The sequence below is a fragment of the Fopius arisanus genome, unplaced genomic scaffold (genome assembly GCF_000806365.1).
Source record: "Fopius arisanus strain USDA-PBARC FA_bdor unplaced genomic scaffold, ASM80636v1 scaffold00036, whole genome shotgun sequence".
Taxonomy (NCBI): domain Eukaryota; kingdom Metazoa; phylum Arthropoda; class Insecta; order Hymenoptera; family Braconidae; genus Fopius; species Fopius arisanus.
In genome coordinates this window covers 457,251-479,414 of record NW_011887775.1, presented here as the reverse complement: position 1 = coordinate 479,414, position 22,164 = coordinate 457,251, and the positions used below count along the sequence as shown (strand labels likewise).

Genomic DNA, 22,164 nt, shown 5'->3' with positions numbered 1-22,164 from the left:
TGGATCAGCATCATCAACAGGAGCAAGGAGCAAGGTACAAAAAATGAACACCCGAAGCGCGCAAATCTAGTAATTCCAGTGGTCAGAAGCTGATCGAAATGTCCTGTGCGGTTGAAATTTATCCCAGTTCCAAATCTCATGATCATTTCGAATGACATCCACCGCGCATGTGGTGATTGATACGAAAAAATAGTGATTAAGGGGTTGAAAAATGTGGGGAGTGTCGAGTAATTACCTAGAACTGTTTTATCCTGGGATGACTGAACACCTGCACCGAGGATAATTAAATCTTGGATAATACCTCAAACGAAATCAGCAGTCATTAGACACTGGGTAATGATTCATTAACTATCGAGGGCACTTTCACATATCTGTAGGAATTTATTTTGAAGAATTTCTTTATGACATTCAGAAACTAATTGATGATTCAGTCGGGAAATCGTCGAGGTGAGGCAGATGTGCGTGGAGACACTATCAACATATTCTTGACCATGAAGAGGTCATTTTGTCTCGAATAATGGTAATGACACCTTGTCTTCGGCTAATTGAGAGTTGAGTCACGATTTTCCCGCGCATTGATGATAAAATAGCGACCAGTGAGTTTTAAAGTATTTGAGAATCATTAACATGTGAAGCCCTGCATAAACCAATTATCTGATAAAGAAATTTCATGAAAAAATTTCACGAAGAAATTTCACGAAAAAATTTCACGAAGAAATTTCAATGGCAACAAAATTTCAGGCCTTTGATACTTCAAGGTAATTGCAGCTCCTTCACATCGCACTGTGGTGAGTATATTACGCAATAAACTAAAAAAATCAGACGCGCAAGTGAAAAAAATATTCAGCAGAAGTTGAGAATAGCCTCGTGAATAAAACATGTGGCCCCGGTAGGCAATATAATTCTGCAGCTCAACTCCATTAGTCGAATGAATCAATTTCAGTCTTACCACATGAATCAAGAAACAACCCTCTAACTATTTCAGCTTTTAACTGATCCACCACGCGAATGGAAAATTTAACAAACGCAAGATTTTCCCGATTAACCAAATCGACATTTTTCTCCATCAAACTGTTGGAGCAATCAATTGAAACAGCACAACCGGAAAATTAACGTGCAGACATGACTGGAGTTTGAAGAATAAACCGTCATCATCAATAAAACGTTAAACAATAATTTTCAATGTGAAATAACAAAACCGGAAAATTACCGTGCATCAATGACTCGAGATTAATCCTTCAACTTCTCGTTCCAAATCAAAGAACTCAATTCAATACCCCTGCCCCCTCAAAACAAGTTGAGACAATGGAACTGATCATACTGTGAAACAATGAGACACTGTACGACCCAAATGTAACGTCCATTTATGCTTTTAATCTTCACGTCCAACGCGTTAATAAACGCTAAAGCCATTCTCACCGTTTGAAGCTAGATTTAACCTCAGCACAATTTTCCCATTTCATTCCCTTTATTCATCCAACCATTCACGATCTTCCCGGTATGATAAAGAATAGCTGGGCAAGTGCTTATCAAAAATTTAATCGTCCATTCCATTATTCATGGTGCGTTAGTTTATTGGTGATAAAAAAAAAAGAAATCATACGAGTGAATGTGTATCGATATGAAATTCACGAATCGTTAAACAAACATCAGTGGAGTCTAAATGACAGGGATGAGTGATATAATTTATCTCTATATTTTCTTTCCTCTTTTTTCTTTTCATTTCACCTGCGTGACGCTATTTTCGCTGCCATTATTACGAATATCACGATAAATGGTGGCAAATATTCTTTTAGTTCTCGTGTATCCGCGGGTAATTGCGCAATTACCGGTTATTTTTCATGGCGAGTTGCACGTGCAATTTGCCTTTCGCCGTGTTTCCAGATCGATGTATTTCTATGTAAAAATAGATGGTATAATGAAATGAAGATCAGAGATAATGGAAAAAAAATGAAAGCTCAAGGACATACGGGAGCGCGAGGACATGAATATTGTTATTACCACATGCAATCGGTCTTTCAGGGAGAGAGAGGGGATTCAAGAGGTTGAGAATCACCCGGGGGTTATGGATTTCCGGTGGGAATTTTCCACTATTACCTGGGAGAATTTCCCTGTGCGTATTATCTCTGTACACCCTTTAATTAATTATCATTGTTAATGCGCTCGCTCAAGGCCTAGGAATTCACGTGAAATTACCGCAGTTCTTGGAAGTCCTAATTGTATTTTAATTATATGGAAATATTAAATTGAGTTGACACTGGGTACTCTAATTCTCGAAGGATAGTCAATAAAAAATTTTCCCTCCATCATTTTATTTTTCTAATCTTTTTCTCATTTATGAAATTAGTGTAATTCATATGAAAAAAATATTTAGTTATAGAATATATTGTAGATATGTATTTTATGGTCATTCTGAATATATTCTTGGCAAAAGTATTAGGTTTTATCTCTTGTAAAACCGCAAGGAATTTGAATTCGGGTCTCCGAGCGGAATAATTCTCTAGGCCAATTATCCGAGACTGATAATTACAGGTCAATCCGTGCGGTTTAATGACCATGAGCTTGACTAATTGTCCTTGTCCTGCGGTAAACATCCTGCACTGTAGTTAATACTAGCGATAATCCTACAACCCCCGGGCATTCCGCGGAAAATTATGAGTTCTCAAGTGAAAAATTCTCCAATATCGCGTGATAACCATTTCGAACAGTAAATATAATTACGGTAAGATTGCAAAAGATGTGCATGAATTAGCCGTTAAGAAATCATGGCATTCAACACGCAACAGTTTGAAAAAGAAAAATCCCTATTACTAAATTGCTAAACGTGAGAGTAAATTTTGAATATCGAGAGGGTGAAATATTTTTCTTCCACAATGGACTCGTCAGGGGGTTTTGTCTAGAGCCCCAAAGGAAGAGGCGTTACCGACTCACCCGAGAACCCGTGCAAAAACTGATAAGGAAAATATATACTGCACTCGTTCTCGTGAACCTCACCTCAACCGTTTCTCTGGCACAATTGTGCACACAGATACATAAATACACTATGTATTGCTGTGCACATGCTGACGAGGTACCTTGGAGACTCGCCAATTTGCACTCAGCTGTATTTGAAAATAAGGAGATAACTATCGTTCACTATTCACAACTGCTGAACCCTTTAGCTATTAATTCTGGAATTTTTCTCACGTCTAAGATTCAATGACCGATAGAAATTACCAAGAAAATAGCCAAATACTTTTCAAAATTCACACGGTGATAAATATTCCATAAAAATTTCAAAATAATCCTATCAAAATTTTCCACTAAAAATTCTGTAACATTTTCCATAAAATTTTCTCTTCCCCACATTTCCCTTTGAATTACGTAAAATTCGGTAATTAAATATTCCCCGACAATTCCAACACAAAAAAAAACCCCCAAAATAAATTTCCCTGAGTAATCGTCCCAAAACCTCCCCCACCTAATACCTAAAATCCCATTATCTCTTTTTAATGAGCCCACCACCCATCAGCCACCTAATCCCATAAATAATTAATAGCCCCAATGAGCGTCAACAAATCCCCACTCGATATTCCTCCTGGAGATAGGGTTTCCGGTTTCGTCCCTCCCCCCGGAAGTATAACCACACGTGTCCGGCTTTTGAAACGTGTCGGTTTCCCGATGCGCGACCTCGTAGGTGACAACCGTCAGTCCCAGGGTGAAAATCCCCCAAAAATACCGTTAATAATCCCCCTCCATCTACCCCATCCCCTTTCCCCTTACCCCACCACAAAGTACTAGCAGGTAAATAGATATTTATTCCGCAAGTCTCAGCTGCTCCTTGGCCTATTGAATGGCGCGCGCATATAAAATCTCCGGATTGCTCCGAGTTTATGTCCGCGCAAGTTGGTGGGAGCAGCGAAATGCGCGGTCAGATCTCGCCTGTCAAAACCCAAACCAGTCGACACGGCGATACCGGTGTGAAATAGTCTCCACTTCTGTCGTCAATTCCAATAAACTACATCATCTCGCGTGCACCAAAAGAATCAACCCAAATCTATAATTAGTGGAGTTACCATCAGTGCTATACAGCGAGGACTCGTTTCATTACAAGGAGAAACCGGTTTATCTTGCTCAGACTGCGGTACGTATATTTTTCCCCTTCAATTTTCATTCTCAATCATTCAATATCATTACCATCGACTTCAATTCTCTGAATTGGCTACTGACGTCACGACCAATAAGAATAAGAAATTTGTGACAATGGTAATTCAACCGAGTGAACTGACGTATTTTTAATTTAATGGATCTATTGATTATCGATTTATCTCGGGATTTATCGATTTTAGGAGAAATTGTCAAAATATATTTTTTGGAGGTGATTGAATTTTCGATGGAAATGATCTTTTGGGATTTTATCGTAAAATCAACAGCTTTGGAGATTAATCGGTGTTTGGGGAAGGTGAAGATTTGGGGTTCTCGCGGTTTATGTGAAATCGGGAGAGATCGAGGAAATTTTTATTGTGACGGGAAAATTGGCTTGAGACGTATCGTCTGACTACATAATCTACTTGTTTAGAGATGTTGGAGGTGGGGCAGAGGAAGAAACAAGTTGAAAACGAAAGGGAGATGGCTAAGAGAACTAGAAACGTGAATTGCGTAACGCAGAAGAATAAATCGATCCAAAGATTAATGTATTTGCACAGTCAGGGATTATTGTCACATGTAATTCCATTAGCGGTGTCCTTCAATGCTCGCAAAAGTACTCTGAATGCATCTGTTTTTTTTTTTGTTTTTGTTGGGTTGATTTTTTTTTTTTTTTCCTCCCGTGGAGTTGAAAATAATGGCATACCCCGGGGGAATTCAATCGATAGAAAAAATCGATACGAACGTCGGTCTCTCGTCTGAATAATTTGACAATGGGAGCAATTAAACCTCGACAAATGCAGAGGTGTAGAATTGAAAAAAAAAAAAACAACAATCACGTTTTTATTTTTGTTTTAAATCCCATTTTGTTGAGAACAGGATTCGATGAATGGAGGAATGATTTTGGTACGCAATATCGACTCGACCTCGACGATTTCTACGTTCTTGGTATTTTCTTTTGATATGTTAATCTCTCCAATTGCTACAAAGCTATGAGAAATAACTGCATCGGGGGGGCGTGACATATCCGCATGTCGTCGAAGTCAGAATTAGCAATTCAATGGATTTTCTAATGAGTGGATGACCCTTTCATGCGTTGATTATGTGGTGTTCACCGGAATGAATCGCTTCGAGATACTATCGAATTTTTTTCGTATGTCAATGACTAACTTTCTATTTGTCCCTCAATCCTCGGTTGATCACGAGCCATTACGCAAAACCCATCAATTCGCTGTTAATAAATTATTTTTGGCTTTTGAAATAAATGGAAAAATGACGTGAAAATATCGAACGTTAAATTCGGGACGACGAAGAATTATTTATAAGCCACACAAATAAAGTCTGGGCATCTTCATTGTTGCAACTGTGTACATATCCGGGTAAAAAAAAAATTGTAATCGGAATATGTTTTCCAAATTTTCAAAACATTTCTGGAAAAATTTTCGGAAAATTTTTCAAAAATTCATTTCGGAAAACTTTCTTTATCATTTTCTAGAAATTTTTGCGAGCATAATTTTCTCTTTCAATTATACTGTTGTTTTCTTACTTTTTTGATTTTTCAATATTCTCAAAAAAATACGCCATCTAAATAATAAAAAGAAATATCCTATTTAAATTTTGGAAAAAAATTTCAAAACCGTTCGCAAAAATAAAATTCTTTTGTTCTCCGATTATTTTTTTGTTTCATAAAAAAAAAATTCTGAAAAGTTTTCCCGAAATTTTTTAAAAAATTTCATATTTTCCTCCCTGTATCGATGAATTTATTTTAATCCATGAGAATTCATTATTTTTTCGCGAAATTTCAATTTTCTTTCGACTTAGGTTTCAACGAGTCTCTCATTTTTTCTGGAATAATCATCCAATCCGGATTGATCGAAAAAAATAATTTTACTGACAATTTCACTTGCATCGACTTCTCCTCAGACTGTAACCTCACGATCCCCAGAAAAGTCCCTAACAGCCTATACCGAATAAATATACTATTCATTACTCGCACGTGAAATAAATGGAGAACTGAAATGAAAATATCGAGCGTTAAAGTCTGTACGACAGGGAATTATTTAGAGCCCATACAGAAAAGTCTGGTGGCATCCTCATAGTTGCACCTGTGCACACCTACTTTGGATTACGACACCCAGCGGTGTAGAAAAATGATAGTACCTGGATGAAAATAGAGGTGTAACAGCAACGCGAGAAGGAAAAAAAAAATGAAGAAAACAACCTGGACGTTGGTAATATGGGTGGCAAGGGAAATAGCTCGGGGTATGGGTGAATTTTCAGAGCCGTTGTGAATGCAAAAAGGTCGTAATTTTCCACACCACCGGAAGTCAGCTTCTAAAGTTCCCTCTTATTTTTTACCCTTACCCCCTCAACCCCTCATCTGAGATAGGGATGAAGGAAGAACGATCTCTCGTACGTAGTTGTTGGAAAATTAGAGTGGCTGGTTTAAGTGGCGTACCCTGAGGGGGCATTGCATGGCTCACCGGATCTTCACGAGGAAAATTAAAACGAGAAGAATTAAAGAGAGGGGGGGAGAGGATAAAAAAAAAATATGCTGACCTCGGGGCTAAAGATTTTCCGACGTTTAAGACACGAGCAATCTGCTAAATCGAATCCCTGAATTTATGCTACCGCTATTTTGAAATTTTTCCAACTATTTTTTAATTATTAAAATTTAATTAAAAAATTATCGATAAATTGATTTAGTTTTTTTGATTCAGTTCAGAGGATTCATCAATTCTCCGTAAAATTTAAATTCTCATTTGCCGTGGGTTCCGGTGGATTTCGGTGAATTTCGATTATTTATTTATTTATTTATGACTGAATATTGATAAATAAAAAAAAATACCCTGAAATTTCGAAGGGACGTGAATAACGTGGGACAACCCCGGATGTAGGAGAGGAATAAAAACTGAGAGTCATAAATATTCTTCGACGTTCCCACCATGTTTTCTACCTCTTTCCTCTCCAAAGGTTTTCAACTAGAAATTCATTGCCAAACATTAAATATTTTCTCCTAATCCAAAATTTCTATCAATTCCTCCTCAACCCCGAGGCAATCCTTCAAATTATCATTGCCTCTTATCTTTATGGTCTACCATTACCTCGCGAATTATTGTGCTATTCTCATAATATTTATTCAACTCCCGACGTGAGAATATTTTTTCGAATATTTAGGCAGTCCCACGATTTTTTATACAAGTTATGCAGATTACCTGCGTGAATATAATTTAGAGTCCGAGAACTACTCGAATGGGATATCCCCGGGAAATTGAGTCGTTAAGACAAACCGAGTCCGAAGGGTAATTTCCAACCAGTGGAACTAGAATTGTAATCGTCTCATCACCGAAAATTCCCCGAAAAAAAAAAAGCCCAGGATATAAACACAAATACCAATTCTTCGAGCGTATTCTTATTGCACTTCCCCGTAAAAAAATAAATCGAAAATGTACAATTTCCTTCTTCACATTTCGCATCTCATTTCTACAACCTATTTTGTTGAAACGAATCTCAAGAACTCCGTTCTCCGGTTTTTATCTCTTCCCTTCAAACTTGGTTCATTCTAACTTTTCCTATTCTTGAAATCACGATAGACTTTTCTCCCACCCCGATGAATAAGTCTGATTTATTTTTATATTTAATAACTATTCATGATGTAGAGTATTAATCGTTGATTTTATCCACGAGGAAGTGCTTTCATTGCGTCATTGTCTCCCCTGAATTGTCCACCGAGTTTAAAAGAATGATTATAAATATTAATTCATATCGTTTTCAATTGATAATTCAGAATCCCTCGAGCGTTCAGCCCCAGATATTTTTCATCCATTAAATAACGCTAAAAATAGTATTTCCTTTTCATAATTTTTCATTGAAACTTCCGGTATAATTCTCGAAAATTTTAATGGACACCCAAATTAGTGATTACACAGATTTATGCACCCTCTTTTTCACCCCCTCCTCTAAAAACATTTAAATTCCTTGGAAAACAAATTCACTCGAATATAATGATTACGTCGACATCAAAGCGTAAATCTCTGGAAAGCTTGGCAAAGCTCTCAAGCTTGAACAATTACGAAACTGGAAAATGTTGAAAGCAGATTGGATTAACTTATATTCAAGATGGGATGCACACGTCTGAGTTACCGTGGAAACAATCCTCGAGACGATCCAATATCCCGAGGAAACAAGTTTCGTACTTGCTAGGGTATTATCCAGCTACAATTCAAGTTGGAGAGACCAATTACATCAATCACCAGAATACGAGAGTATCATTATACAATCACCATTTCATTCCCGCTATTTACTAACGTTTTCAATAGTTACTTTTTGTTTACATTTCCCCGAGGTAATAAACAACCACGAGATCCATCCAGATGTGAATGGCATGTTTTGAATTCTAGAGCTGTTGCAGATGAATTTTTTCTACCAATTTGAATTCAGTTCGAGATAAAAATACGTGAAGAGAAAAAATGTTTCATGATTTGAAATTTTTTTTTCGGGTTGTGGTTTTCACGGAGGTTTAAAATTGTAGGAATATCGGGGTAAGTGAAAATTTTTCGACAATTATAGTCGGAAAAGAAATGGAAAAAAGAAAATAAATGAGAGAAGTGAGGAAAATTCACGTGGACTCATTTAATTTCTGTGTAAATAAGAGTTTTGAGGATATAAAAAAATGTCGATTGTTACACCTAGAAATTCTTGGCTCGAGAATTGAGAGGATGTGCAGCTGCGCTCAATCCTGAGGCATTTCCGACGCATTGCAGGGTTTCCCTGTGAATCTCCCGTACAGTTTCCACCCTACGTGGTAGCAATACCCAGTGCTTCATTAGTGAGTAAAAATTCCACCAACTCCGTGATTTTCTTCCCACGGAATTCCGCGGATTAAAAGTAAAACCCCCCATCCCCCCACACCAACTAAAACAATAAGAAAAAAAAAAACGATCGTATGGACTCGCAAAATATTTCTCTCCCCACAGCGAATAAAAACGTCTCGAGAAATGCATGGATATTCAATGAACAAAATACCGGAGATGAGTTGCCGCATTTTCTCAGAGTCGGTGCGACACAAGTGCAGGAGGAAAAAAGAGAAAAATTGTAACTCTGAAGAGGCGGAAAAAAAAAAGGAGAATGTCGAGGATTCCGACTGCTCCGGAGAAGATCGATAGCCATCGTCATGACGACCATCGTATCAACTGTACTGCCTCCTCTTCCATTTAAATGGCCCATTCATTTACCCTCATTTCACCAATTTTCGCCAAGAAACTCATTGGTCATCGTCATTCATCATCGAATTAAAAATTGGACAAAAAAAAATAATGACTAGATTAGCAGCGGCATAATCGCATAATCATTATTTCAAGGCTGATGTTCTTCATGCGAAAAACTTTTATGTCTATAGTTTTGCATAAAGCAGAATGCCCGTCCTTCGACACATCCTGGGGCCCAATTCACTCTACCCCGTTCTACACTCAACGACGAAAATTGTTCCAAAAGCCATTTGGACGCTTGCCAGTCGCTATTCCAACGAGAATAAATGAAAAATTCAATTTTATGGAAAAACCAGGAACAGTATTGTTTCTAGTGAAAATCCACTTACCATTTCCCATCGGTTTTCATCTAATCGCCCACACGAGGAGAATAACTCACCACGAATTTTAAACTTCTCTAATTACCCGGGTGAAAAAAAAATGTAATCGGAATATTTTTTCCAAATTTTCAAAACATTTCTGGAAAACTTCCGAAAATTTTTCTTTTGAAACAAAAAAAATGGGGAAACAAAACAATTTTATTTTTGGAAAATGTTTTGAAAAATTTTTCAATAATTTGTTTCGGAAAACTTTTTTTATAATTTTCTTGAAATTTTTCAAAACTTTTCGCAAAAATGAAATTTTTTAAAAATAATTTAATTAAATAAAATAATTCTGAAAAGTTTTCCCGAAAATTTTTGAAAATTTGGTAAAGATATTCCGATTACAATTTTTTACCCGGGTAGACAATTCTATAAAAAACTATTGACTCCACGAGAAAATATCAAGAGACCCTTTCTACAGGAAATTATATGAACCCCAAAAAATTCTTCTAGCGTCAGAGTCCTGGACTGATTGTCTTTCAGATAAACCAATGATAACGAAAAATCTTTCACCGCGGAGTTAGTATAGCGCCCTGTTGGCAGAACTTGAGGTTTTTTTATTTATTTATCCACTCTGAACGATTGAAAAGTCAAGTACCTCAAGTACCTCCAAAGCACTTCAATCACCACCAGTTTCTCCATCGACAGGCCCTGTGATCACCGAGACCCATTGCTTCCACCAAAACCAAGAGAACCGATAAATCCTTTTAAAGTGAGAAAATCGTTACGAGAAGACCCAAGTTTTCATCTGTATCAAAGTAACCAGGGAAAAGGGATTGTCCTCCGGGTCGTCGAGGAGTCTGCATACCTCTCGAGAGGAGTATTGAAACGTCGCTAAATTCCTACGGCAAGTTTATCTCCCTCGAGATAGGTTGCAAGTTTAAAGGAGCAAATTAATTTACGAGAATGGCCAAGTTACTGCTTTTCTTTTTAGCTTCCGTCACTCCTACTATTCTACACGAAACAAGATGTATTCTAACCGAAATATCTTTAAATAATGCAATAACTAAAAAAGGTCAAAGCAATTTAATAAATTACGATTAAACTATTTTTGGAGGAAAGAAACTCTTCGAAGTCGCTATTTGTGATCGAGTTTGAAGAGATAACTTGATTTTCCTGGGTGCATGGAAATATTTTCTCATGAGAAAATCCGACCGAGGAAATTCACCCATCGCGTTGTCATTGTCACAATGGAATAAATTCGCGCCGATTTAATTTCTCGGTCATTCTGGACTGGTTTATATTTGGGGTCAACAGGAGCCACTTATCGATTTTACCTCACGACCCAGAAAGGTATTCCCGTGAATGTATCCACCTCAAAATATATGTTACTTATGCTGTCTAATTTTGTCGAGTTATCCGCGCCTCATCAGTCATTGTTAGTAATTCATGAGAATTTGACAGTGGCCCCAGACTCGGGTTTACCCAAGTGTAATGAGAATAATTTCATCAACATCACTGTTGGAAAATTACGCACGAAATTCAAAGTAAAAAAACTTTAAAGTTTAAACAATGACTGAGTCACAGGAAAAAAAAATTCCCATCGAATTCTTCATTCGATCAATTCAATCAATTAATTATCCCGGATAAAAAAAAATTGTTATCGGAATATTTTTTTCAAGTATTCAAAAAATTCCGGGAAACATTTTCAAGAAATTTTTTTTATGAAAAAAAAATCGGAAAACAAAAGAATTTTATTTTTGCGTAAGGTTTTGAAAAATTTTTCAAAACATTTCCCAAAAATAAAATTGTTTCGTTTCCCGATTTTTTTTGTTTCAAAAGAAAAATTTTCCAGAAATGTTTTGAAAATTTGGAAAAAATATTCCGATTATTTTTTGACTATTTAGATAATTCTACATTTTAAAGTCCTTATGGCAGTGAAAACCCATGAAAATTCAATTTCCATAATGAGCCTGAACATTCATACTTTCAATAAAAAAACAATTAACTTAATGTGAAATTCTGAAGCTAAACGAGAAGTTCAGGAAATATTTTGAAATGAAACCGACGCCAACTTGACATAATTAAGCATTCAAATGATTTCGTAAAAAAAATTCTAATAAATCCCAAACAGTCTCCTATCACGTTTTCGAAATATCTTATCATTCCCTATCCTGCATTGTGTATTATTCATTTAATACATCTGTGTACATATAGTTTTATCGAGTCGCCCAATCGAGGGCGAATAGAAGGTCTCGAGAATCGAAGGCTCATTGGTATTTAAATCGTGACATTTTGTTCTAGATGATAATGTGGTGCACCTTCTGGCAAGGATAGGACAAAGTCTGTTCTACCGGTGGGAGGAAGTTATGGTGTCTTGTCGAATGCGATGCCTGTTGCCGCAGCCCTGGCACTGTGGCACCGAGCCCACATCTACAAGGCGCTCGTCTGTGTCGTACTTGCATTGATAGCATTGCAGTATCTACTGAGTGGTGTACTTGACCGTCGCTCCCTCGAGACCATATTCACAATAAACGCCACCAGGTAAATATTATCATACAATTTTCATTACACTGTTGGACCATTTCACTCGACTCCACAAATTAAAACACTTGAAATTCTCAAAGTGACATGAAGACATGAAATTTACGAGCAATTCTTAACTTATTTAATTAATTTATTTAATTAAATAATTTCGTGAATGTTCCCGGGTAAAAAAAAAAGTAATCGGAATATTTTTTCCAAATTTTCAAAAAATTTCTAGAAAACTTTTCAGTTTTTTTTTTTTTAAACAAAAAAAAATCGGGAAACAATCGTATTTTTGGGGAACGTTTTGAAAAGTTTTTTAAAAATTTGTTTCGGAAATTTTTCTTTATGATTTTCTAGAAATTTTTGCGAGTATAATTTTTTTTAATTATACGGTTGTTTTCTTACTTTTTAAATTTTTCAAAACCTTTCCCAAAAATGAAATTGTTTTTTTCCATTTTTTTTCTGTTTCATAAAAGAAATTTTCTGGAAAGTTTTTCGAAAATTTGGAAAAAATATTCCCATTAAATTTTTTTTTTACCCGGGTTCTCGTGATTCAGATTGAATTTCTAACGTCAGTCTGGGAATTCGAGATTTTATTGCGAAATAAATAATAATTTAACATGAAAACTCAAATTTTATTAAATTTTCCCGACAAAATAAAAATTAACTGACCATTTTTAATTGAAATTTAATCGAAACTTCCATAATTGAAAATAGAGACAACACAATTTCAGGAAATTTCCAACAGTGCAGTTATTTCCCCCCGATAAAATCCTCATCGACGATAAAGTCCATTACCCAAAGCCCCCAAAAAGGATCCTCCATAAATTACTCCAGTCACGAGGCATCTGGATTCTCGAAATTACTCATAATAATTGACTCACGGTGCATATCGCGTAACGCCGGTAGCAAATTTGGGGGATATCATTTACAGAGGTTTCCGCAGGGCTAACAGAGAAGCAGGAAATTACTTTCGACTGCAGTTGAGAATCATTTTCAAATAACAAAGGTGGAAAAAAAAAGCTGTAACCGATAGAATCTTGCGCGCGTGACGGATAAAAAGCCAACTTGGAACAACGAAAACAAATATTGACGGTAATTTCAACAATCAATAAAAAAAAAATGCCTGAAAATCTCGTAAAAATTTTCAACATAGCAATTCATTTAATTCAACCTGTCATCTTTATCCACTCTCCTCACCACTTTATCACGAGTTTACTGAAACAAAATTTAACCTCAACTTTCAGCCACGACATAGTTTACACCGTTGAGTAAAAAGTTTATCGTTCAAACTTTCCACACATCGGTACCGACATAACAGTCAAGTAAACTCTGTATACGAGTTTGCGCGATGCTGTGAGCATCGTATACAGGAAACATCGATCCACTTGATCCAATTATATGAAATTCTATTATCAGGTTCGTTGCACAACAGTTGTGGCAATGAAACCGGCCATTCGTGTCTTTTGTAAAGTCTCGGAAGAATAGAATCGAAGACACGAGACAAAGGCCAGTGGATAAATGACAGAGCAACTTCTAACGAGGAAAATTAATAATATAAAAGACAGCTCAGAATTCTCGCAAACCGTGAGGAAATATCACTTTAAATTCCACAGACACTGATATCCACGAAATTACCGCAAATAAATGAATTGCAACATCAATTGCTCCGAAAACCATTGACTTTATCACACAATACCAAAAAACATTTTCTCTTGAAAATTTCATCATCTTTAAAAAAGTCCTCCGCGGTTTTCCCCTCAAATCAATACTTTACGAGACAAATCGATAATTAAGACAAGTAATGCAGCGAAGAGGTAAAAGATGAAAAATCTGCATAATCCCTAGGCAACTTCTCCAGGGATATCTCTTAATCTAAGAGAGATAACAATATTTTATTCAAGACCTTTTTTCTTGAGTGGAATGAGAGCTAAAAAAAATGGGTCTATAGAAAATTCGCTATCTCTCCCCGATCCAGAGATATTCCGTGAAAACTTGTTTATCAGTGGAATCGACTTTTTACCCATTACCTCTTGACTGCTGTCTGACTTATTGTGGCTGACATTTTGAGAAATGTTCTCCCCGATAGAAATATTAATTGCTCTACCCTTCCTACCCACCCAGTGCGGAAAAACCCGATGTCTATGATATTTTACCGCAGGCAAAGGTTGAATATCAAACTGGCGTCACTTCAACCACCGCAGACTGGTGTCTAGCCGTTGGGTTTATGACGCCATCCGTTTGTCATTCATCCACCCAATCTCGACTTACTGATACCCGAAGATAAACCCCCCGATATTGATATCAAAGCTCCTCATCGCATTCCGAAAAAGAAAAAAAAAAACAAGCAAAAAAATCGGATAAAATAACCATGGAAAAGAGAAAGAGCGAATAACAGACCCGGAGTTTTCACTGACAATAGCGTGACCCCAGGGATAAAGAAAGGAGTATAACTGTGTCGTTATTCCTCCGAGTGGCATTTTTACATTATGAAACGTCCCGAATGGTAAACGACTCGTCGATTTGCCAAACAGTACGAAAATACTCCACAAATAAACTTCGGATAACAATAACTGAAGTAAAAAGGACACGATCTCTCGTACTCCATCCCTAATCGATTGTTCCGAATAACTAATTAAACTCCATCCCACAGCGAAGTGTTTTACTCCATTATAGAGGAATAGATCGTGAGAATACTCAATTCCCCCCGGGGGATGCACCTCTATTTTACCCTGAACTTAACTCATAACTTTGTCCCCGTCAGGGTAAAATCATGGCATGTTGTCAGTGATGAAAGGCCAGAGCCTGGGGCGGTCAAGACAAGGGATAAGTGAGTTATGTCGGTTGAAATTTGTGTCAGCCCCAGTGGAAGGACATAATAATCGAGAAATTCCAGCGATAACTTCCGTTAAAAAAAAAGGAAGACAAAAAGAACACCCCCCGAAAAGAAAAAAAATTCACCGCAAAAATTTTCCCTCCCATTACATTTCCCCTGTCTCTCAAAATCCAATTATCGGACTTGAGATCGATTGATGAGAGTACAGAAACCGATTCTAATCACCGGTAAATGGCCATCTGACACTGGAGTCACGTCACACGAGAAATCACTCGAGTATATCGATTCTCACTGTGACAATAATTTCAGTGAGAGTGCCAATACTCCCAATCGATTTACCCCACACAACGGAACTAACAATTGATCATTATTGAATTATAGATACGGTGATCACTCCTACAGGAATCATCCCCACGGTTTAATAATCTACGGACTTGGTACATCACCAGCGTATCAAGCATCTACCCTAAATATCACTTCAACAGCACAACTCACGGTCCAGGCATCCCGGGACATCAATAATGCCACAAGACAGGATATGAATGCAACGAGAGCTATCTCGTCACCATCAAATACCACAGACTTGTCTACACCTCAACGATGTCCTCTCATTCCCCCGAATCTTGGTGAGTATCGAATTTGATTGAGTTAAATTGAATTGAGTTGAATTGAATTGAATTGAATTGAATTGAATTGAATCGAGTAATCGACAACTTTTCGCCCGAAAATGTCCACCAGCGCTAGGTGCACTCCCAGAAAATTAATAATTCTCTGGTCAAATTGTACGGATTATCTCGCTTTTGCAGTTGGTCCACTGACAGTGACGAAGAATCCCCCAGAATTATCAGTAATAGAATCAACACTCACCGAGGTGAAGCAAGGTGGTAGAGGCTGGCCATCGGACTGCAACTCCAGACACCGTGTTGCAATAATAATTCCATACCGCGATCGTCCCCAACACCTCCAGACACTCCTCTACAATCTGCATCCAATGCTGTTGAGACAACAAGTCGATTACCAGATATTCATCGTCGAGCAAGAAGGTAATGACTTACTAATAATCAAGGGATTGCAAATTCATTCTACAAGGGAAGTCATCTCAAAGAACCCCTAATTACAAGTCAGATCCTCTAAGTACCCTCACCACCGTTGTTAATATCAAAAGCAAAAGCGAACGTCAACCCTCCAACTTCCCCAAGACATGCCCTCGTTACCTCACCCTAACTCCCGTAATTACCCCAATCCCACTCTTCGACTCCTCACGAGAACGAGAGACTATTACGTCGAAATAACTAAGATCACTTCCTATTTTTATGATAAACCCCCATTATTATTTCTTCCTCATAATAAAAATCGCGAAAACAACCATTAAATTATTCCACACATGCAATTCACCCGAAATTCCCGTGTGATAAGATTAATTCCCAAGCTGTTGCAACAATAAATTAGAGAGAGTAATCATTTTTTGATGATGAAGAGGCCATATCAGTCGAAAAAATTCATAAATGTCGGGTTAGTATCACGAGGGTTATCAATTTCAGTTATTTACGGCGGGCAATAAATCAAATTTTTTCGAAAATTGATATTCCAGAGTGGAGATATTCCAGAGTACGATATCTCCCACGAACAATTCGCAATAATTCTCCGGGACTCATTAATGTTGTCCGAATAGCCACTAAAAATAAAACCACTCTCTCCCCCACCCCCTCTCCAACCCCCGCGTTATTTAAAACTCGAAATAGTGCCTGTGTCGATTAAATCGATACCAAAACCGCACGTCCAACGCAACTAGCCCCCCCGAATATCAAATATCTAATTCCCCAGGTATAAAGCACATTATCACGATAACGGTTAACGCCTACCGCTTGGCAACCACGCCATCGCCAGACACTCATTAATGCACTAGATAAAAAAAAAATCCACCAGATATTGTCATTGATTTTTCTATCTGGACTTTGCCCGAGTCATTAGCACCGAGTTCCGATAAGAAATTGCCCATGCGGCTGATATTTCAGTATTCTCCCTGGTTTTTGACTACCAGAAGATGGTGAAGACAATGAAAAATTGGAGCAACGGGTAGTACTCCATGGAGTGCTTTGGCTTTTTCTCCTTTAAAACGCGGAAGAAAGTGGGATGCACAGAGAAGTTGGCAAGAGCTTCTCTATCTCGCGTGACCCACATGCACAACCGGAGTGACACTCGCCGCGTTGCGATGAGGTCAAGATGAATAACTTGAGCAAAACCCATCGGCTTTTGTATCACAGAGGCAGAGAATATCCGAGAATATCCGAGAGTATCCGAGAGTAAAGACCATAATTTAACAGAAGGATAAATAGAGAATTAAATTAATTCCAGGTACTGGACAATTTAATCGTGCCATGTTGATGAACGTCGGCTACGTGGAGGCCCTCAAAGAGAGGGAATTCGACTGTTTCATATTTCACGACGTGGATCTCCTCCCAGAGAACGACAGGAATCTCTACACCTGCCCTGAACAGCCCAGACACATGTCTGTCGCCATTGACAAATTCAAGTACAGGTGAGAGAATATATCTCATCATTTATGAATGATTTTTACTATTTATTTGTTCTAGAAATAGTCTTTACGATGCGGATATTTATATTTGCAGACTGCCATACGCAGACCTCTTCGGTGGGGTTTCAGCCATGTCAAGAGACCAATTTCGCCAGGTGAATGGCTTCAGCAATGTATTCTGGGGTTGGGGTGGCGAAGACGACGACATGGCAAATCGTATAAAAGCCCGTGGCCTCCACATCTCGCGTTATCCAGCGAATGTTGCCCGATACAAAATGCTATCCCACAGGAGGGAAAAGGCAAATCCCCGAAGGTATGAATTTCTAAAGACTGGAAAGAAGAGATTTGGAACGGATGGCCTGATAAATTTGGAATACCAATTGGTAGACAAAAAGAAACCAAAATTGTACACTTGGCTTCTGGTGAGGCTTACACCACCTCAGCCAAGCTGATGGTTACCCTGGATCGGTTGAACTCTCTGAAGATCAGAGTACAGCCTAGAGGCACTCGATACGATCCACTCAAGGACCTCCAAAGCTATTTCATTATAGAATCGAGGGGCTAAATAGGCTGGTCAATTAAAGAAAAACCGAAGCTAAATGCGTCTGAAAGTTGTTGTCACGTTGAGATCTCGAATCCCTATTTTTTTAACGTCCCGTACAGTCAGTGAATTAGTAATAGAGGAGTTAGAGCCGATAGAGCTGAATTAAGATTTTAAAAAACGTGCCAAAAGAAAAAGAGTAACGAGTGAAAGAAAAGGAAATGATCAGTGTCTTAAGTCTTCGTTCAATAGTGCTGTGGTAAATCATTGCATTCAATTAATTTAATTAATTGAGTGAATTACTTTGTCGTATATTTTTAGACGATAATTTCGTCAAGCTAATTGCCTCGAGTAATCGAACGAATCGATTGTTTTTTTTTTCACGAGAATGTTATTTTTTTGGATGAATATGTTTATTGTTGTTGTTGTTGTATACGAGTGAGATAAAGCTGAATTCCAGTTTTATAATAAAAAAGCATTTTGCGGAGACGTGTGGCGAAATAACGATGGGTGCAATAACTGCTAGTTCGCAGGATTAATAGGGTAGATTCAGACGAATAATGTTGTTGAGTGGGACAGTGTAAATTTTGTAGAAGGTCGAGTGTATTTTTTTAACATTGTAAATTGATTTCCGCCGAGATATCGCTGTTTCCATTATTTGAATTATTGTGAAGGTGAAGAGATACTTAGAGTCAAGTGTTTGAGGAGCTTAATGTTGAAAACTATCGATTGTACAGTTTCATATGAGAAATAATGCTCCATTTATCGCTATGTAGAAAGCCAGAGATGTTTAAATGGCACTCTACATATCACGTATGATAATTCTGCGATTAACTGGATATTGACTGTACTCACATTCAAAAATTAATCGTTCGAATAGTTATTCTGAAACTTGCATATCATTGGAGAATAATGTTCACAGTGTCGACAGCCCATTAATCTCAGAATTATCTGTTGTACAGAATGCACCCGAATTTATTGATACTTAAAGGAAAAAATGACGAATTATTGTCTCGAGCCCACTCGATTGTGGTTGATTACGGATAATTACTCTTCAGATAGACGATGTGAAAAGGGAGAACAATTTGAAGGGAGAATGGACTGCCTTTATCCTAGAATATCTCGGGATTGGCTGACTGAAATTTTATTTTTCTTTTTTTATTTTGAAGGCGTCTTTTTACGCCGTAAAATGAATCTCGCTCAATCGAAATCGTATGGTTGGGCCATTAAATATTGAGGATTTAGTACAGTCCATTTTACCTCGACCTCTCCTGTCGTCTTCTTCGAGTCATAATTGATTGATAAAGACAAATAGTGATTGTGGGAGTAATTAAAAAATTAGATTACTCCACTACGTATTCATAATAGCCTAAAAATTACCCAAAATTGTAGAAATCAAGCATTGATGCTGCAGATTACGATGCAGAAACTTGAGGAATTCCTAAGATTTCGATATGTACGAGAATTAATAAATCAGCATAATTATGAAAATTACTCACTAGTTTTTCCTCTCGACGATGGTCTGGACCATTTTCCCCATGTTTTTCCACGTGAACCTGGGGGTTATCTCCAGCAGACGTAAAATGAACTCGTGGTTGATTACACGGTGAACTAAAACCATTTCAGGGTTGTCGTTCAGCTCTTCACACTTGATTTCCTCCAGAATCCCCTTCAAATGTTCACATAAAGTCTTCCCCGGGGAGATAATACGAACTAATTCCTCCAGGTTGGGTATCAAGTCTATGAGGAACTTCTGGAAGCGCAAGGGAACATTTCTACGTCTAAAATTTAATTTCACTCGCGACACGATCTCAAATTTTTTTTCCACCAGACATTGCCCATAGAAAATCACTTTCACACACCATTTTCGAGTCTACGAACGGTTTTTTTACGTTTATTATGGATTTTTATCGGTTTATTTATTGATTATGAACTTTTAAAGGCACTAGAACAGAATTTAAACTCAATTTCACACGCGACAACAGAGACTGACCACAAAAAATGACTCCCCGCCTTTTTAAGATGGCGTCGTGGCGGGCACGGGAAGTACTTCGGCGTTTATAATCATTTCCTCATTTCCCTTTCTAAACTTCCACAAAAAAACAGTCACAAATAATTTTTAAAAATAGATTCACTGATATTATCCACAAATAGTCACTGTCCCGCGTATATTAACGACTTAATCAATTTTCTAGACAAGAAATTCCTCTCACAACCGGAAGTCATGTACTGATCCGAAATAGTCCGAATTTATCCGGAAAAATCACAATCACCGGGGTCCCGCGCAATGACACACGTTGTTATGACGCAATTCTAGGAATTCTCGAATTTTTGCTTACTCGGCGTCTGTTATGATTCCCCCATTCCCCTTCTCAATTCCTCTAAACAACAGTCCCAAATAATTTGTTAAAATATATTTACCGAAATTATCCATAAATCACTGCCCCACGCAATTCCATAATTGTTTAACCGTTACCTCGCGTTTTATCGATTACAATCGATCCTTTGCACTAGTAACTCGTCACACGACCGCACATCACGTACTGAATCGAAATATCGGAATTTATCCTGACAAATCACAACAACTCGAGTCCCACTCATCACTCGTGGCTCAATTCTGAGAATTTTGAAACAAAAACACCGGAATAAAATCCGGCACGAAACCTCTCGCATTTTCCCATATATTTACGTAATAAATAAACTTATGACGATACCTCGAACACCGGGATGGGTATCCAGTACTGGAGTTCCCGAGTGATCTCATCTCCGAGGGATAATTCACTCGTGAATGTCGAAGAGGATGTGTCGCCGGACTCGGGAGGGGAAGGGGAGACTGGACTTACTGCCGCCATTGGCGACCCCTCCGCCATCCTGTGGCGGCTGGGGGACAATAAAATGGCGTCGAGGACCTCAACAAAGAGCGGGCCGGACGCCCGCAGTTCGATTTCGTCCTTCGTGAGTGATTTAGTGTCTGTATCCTTGTGCAAGTGTTTGGAAGTGTCAAATATCCGGTCTATCACGTCCTCCAGGAGCTGCTGGACATCCTGAAACATCCGGACGGCGGGGGGTAAGTACAATTATTTTATTTTCTCGATTTGTTTTAATTGCGTTTTTTTCGTCGGGTTAATTGAAAAATGGCGGGCACCTGAAAAATTTGTCGCCTCAGGAAATAATAATTTTCCCGCGTTTTTAACGATTCCTCAACGAATTTCTCGCCGTCCTCGGAACTCCCACAGATTTTGGAGTTCAGGACGACAGTCAGGGCACCTGTCAATCCTTTACTGGGATTCTGATCCCTGCAGAAGGCTAGTAAAATTTTGAGGTAGTTGACGTTATTGTTCTCGAGGAAGATTTCGCTGAGGAGTTCTTTCGCGAGATTTAGTCGCAATTCCTGGGGGGTGATTTCCTCGATCGGGAGTTTTTTGACGATCTCGTCGATTCTGAAAGAAATCGATTTTTTGTTGGATTTTGGACGGAGAGAAATAACTCGGGAATGAGGGGAACTGCTGGTTCTGGTTGAGAGCTCATACTCGTCCTCCTCGAAATCCTCGTGGAGCCAGGAGTTGATGGAAGGGGTGACGAGATTTTTATGGAACCAGACGGGAATATTGATGAAGACAGCCCTTGGGAGGCATCCAGAGAGACTCTCATCTCTTTTCCTGAAGTGCTCCAGAGTCTCCAGGAGTTGCTCTTGACTCGGTAAATCGATGTTCATCGCGTACACCAGAAAATCTCGCCAGTCGACGAGGGGATCATTCCCAAAAACCTCGAAGACGAGCTCAAATACCTCTTTGGGCTCTAATTTCAGCCAGGACGGGGGCACCAGGGGCTCGTTGTCCTCATCCCCACAGGCGATGAGATCCTGGAGGATGTAGATGAACGATCGTCGAGGGAGACTTCCAGAAGGGGCGACTCTCTCGAAGATGTCCTTTAGACGTCCCAACTGTACCATTTTAAATTGTAAATCCTCTGCTTCCTCGGTGGGAAAAGCTCTCAATGATCTGAGAACCTCTCCATCCTTGGAGTCA

At 38.3% G+C, this 22,164-nt stretch overlaps 2 protein-coding genes across 5 annotated transcripts; one reads left to right on the top strand and one right to left on the bottom strand.

Annotated features, from left to right (window-relative positions):
• Positions 1-89: 89 nt before the first annotated feature.
• LOC105266112 (beta-1,4-N-acetylgalactosaminyltransferase bre-4) lies at positions 90-19,630 on the top strand. Of its 4 annotated transcripts, none has more exons than XM_011304028.1 (8): positions 90-333; positions 413-520; positions 742-788; positions 11,999-12,238; positions 15,441-15,685; positions 15,866-16,102; positions 17,415-17,598; positions 17,690-19,630. In XM_011304028.1, the coding sequence occupies exons 4-8, from the start codon at positions 12,084-12,086 to the stop codon at positions 18,045-18,047; spliced, it is 1,179 nt and encodes a 392-aa protein (XP_011302330.1). In that variant the 5' UTR covers positions 90-333; positions 413-520; positions 742-788; positions 11,999-12,083; the 3' UTR covers positions 18,048-19,630. The 4 variants fall into 4 exon arrangements, with proteins under 4 accessions (XP_011302330.1, XP_011302328.1, XP_011302327.1 ...); XM_011304026.1 differs by having other exon boundaries at positions 413-596; XM_011304025.1 differs by having other exon boundaries at positions 413-788.
• On the bottom strand, positions 15,971-21,053 carry LOC105266113 (uncharacterized). The gene is made up of 3 exons (XM_011304029.1): positions 20,851-21,053; positions 19,636-19,889; positions 15,971-16,053 (listed from the first exon to the last, which is right to left on the bottom strand). The coding sequence occupies exons 1-3, from the start codon at positions 21,004-21,006 to the stop codon at positions 16,035-16,037; spliced, it is 429 nt and encodes a 142-aa protein (XP_011302331.1). The 5' UTR covers positions 21,007-21,053; the 3' UTR covers positions 15,971-16,034.
• Between the last annotated feature and the right edge of the window lie 1,111 nt (positions 21,054-22,164).

Bases quoted from the DNA above. Each gene is read 5' to 3' on its own strand.
- LOC105266113 (XM_011304029.1), bottom strand. From the start codon at position 21,006: ATGGCGGAGGGGTCGCCAATGGCGGCAGTAAGTCCAGTCTCCCCTTCC. The intron at 19,890-20,850 runs GTATCGTCATAA...TTGCGCTTCCAG, and splicing joins TACCCATCCCGGTGTTCGAG to AAGTTCCTCATAGACTTGAT.
- LOC105266112 (XM_011304028.1), top strand. From the start codon at position 12,084: ATGCCTGTTGCCGCAGCCCTGGCACTGTGGCACCGAGCCCACATCTAC. The intron at 15,686-15,865 runs GTGAGTATCGAA...TCGCTTTTGCAG, and splicing joins TCTCATTCCCCCGAATCTTG to TTGGTCCACTGACAGTGACG. The intron at 16,103-17,414 runs GTAATGACTTAC...AATTAATTCCAG, and splicing joins ATTCATCGTCGAGCAAGAAG to GTACTGGACAATTTAATCGT.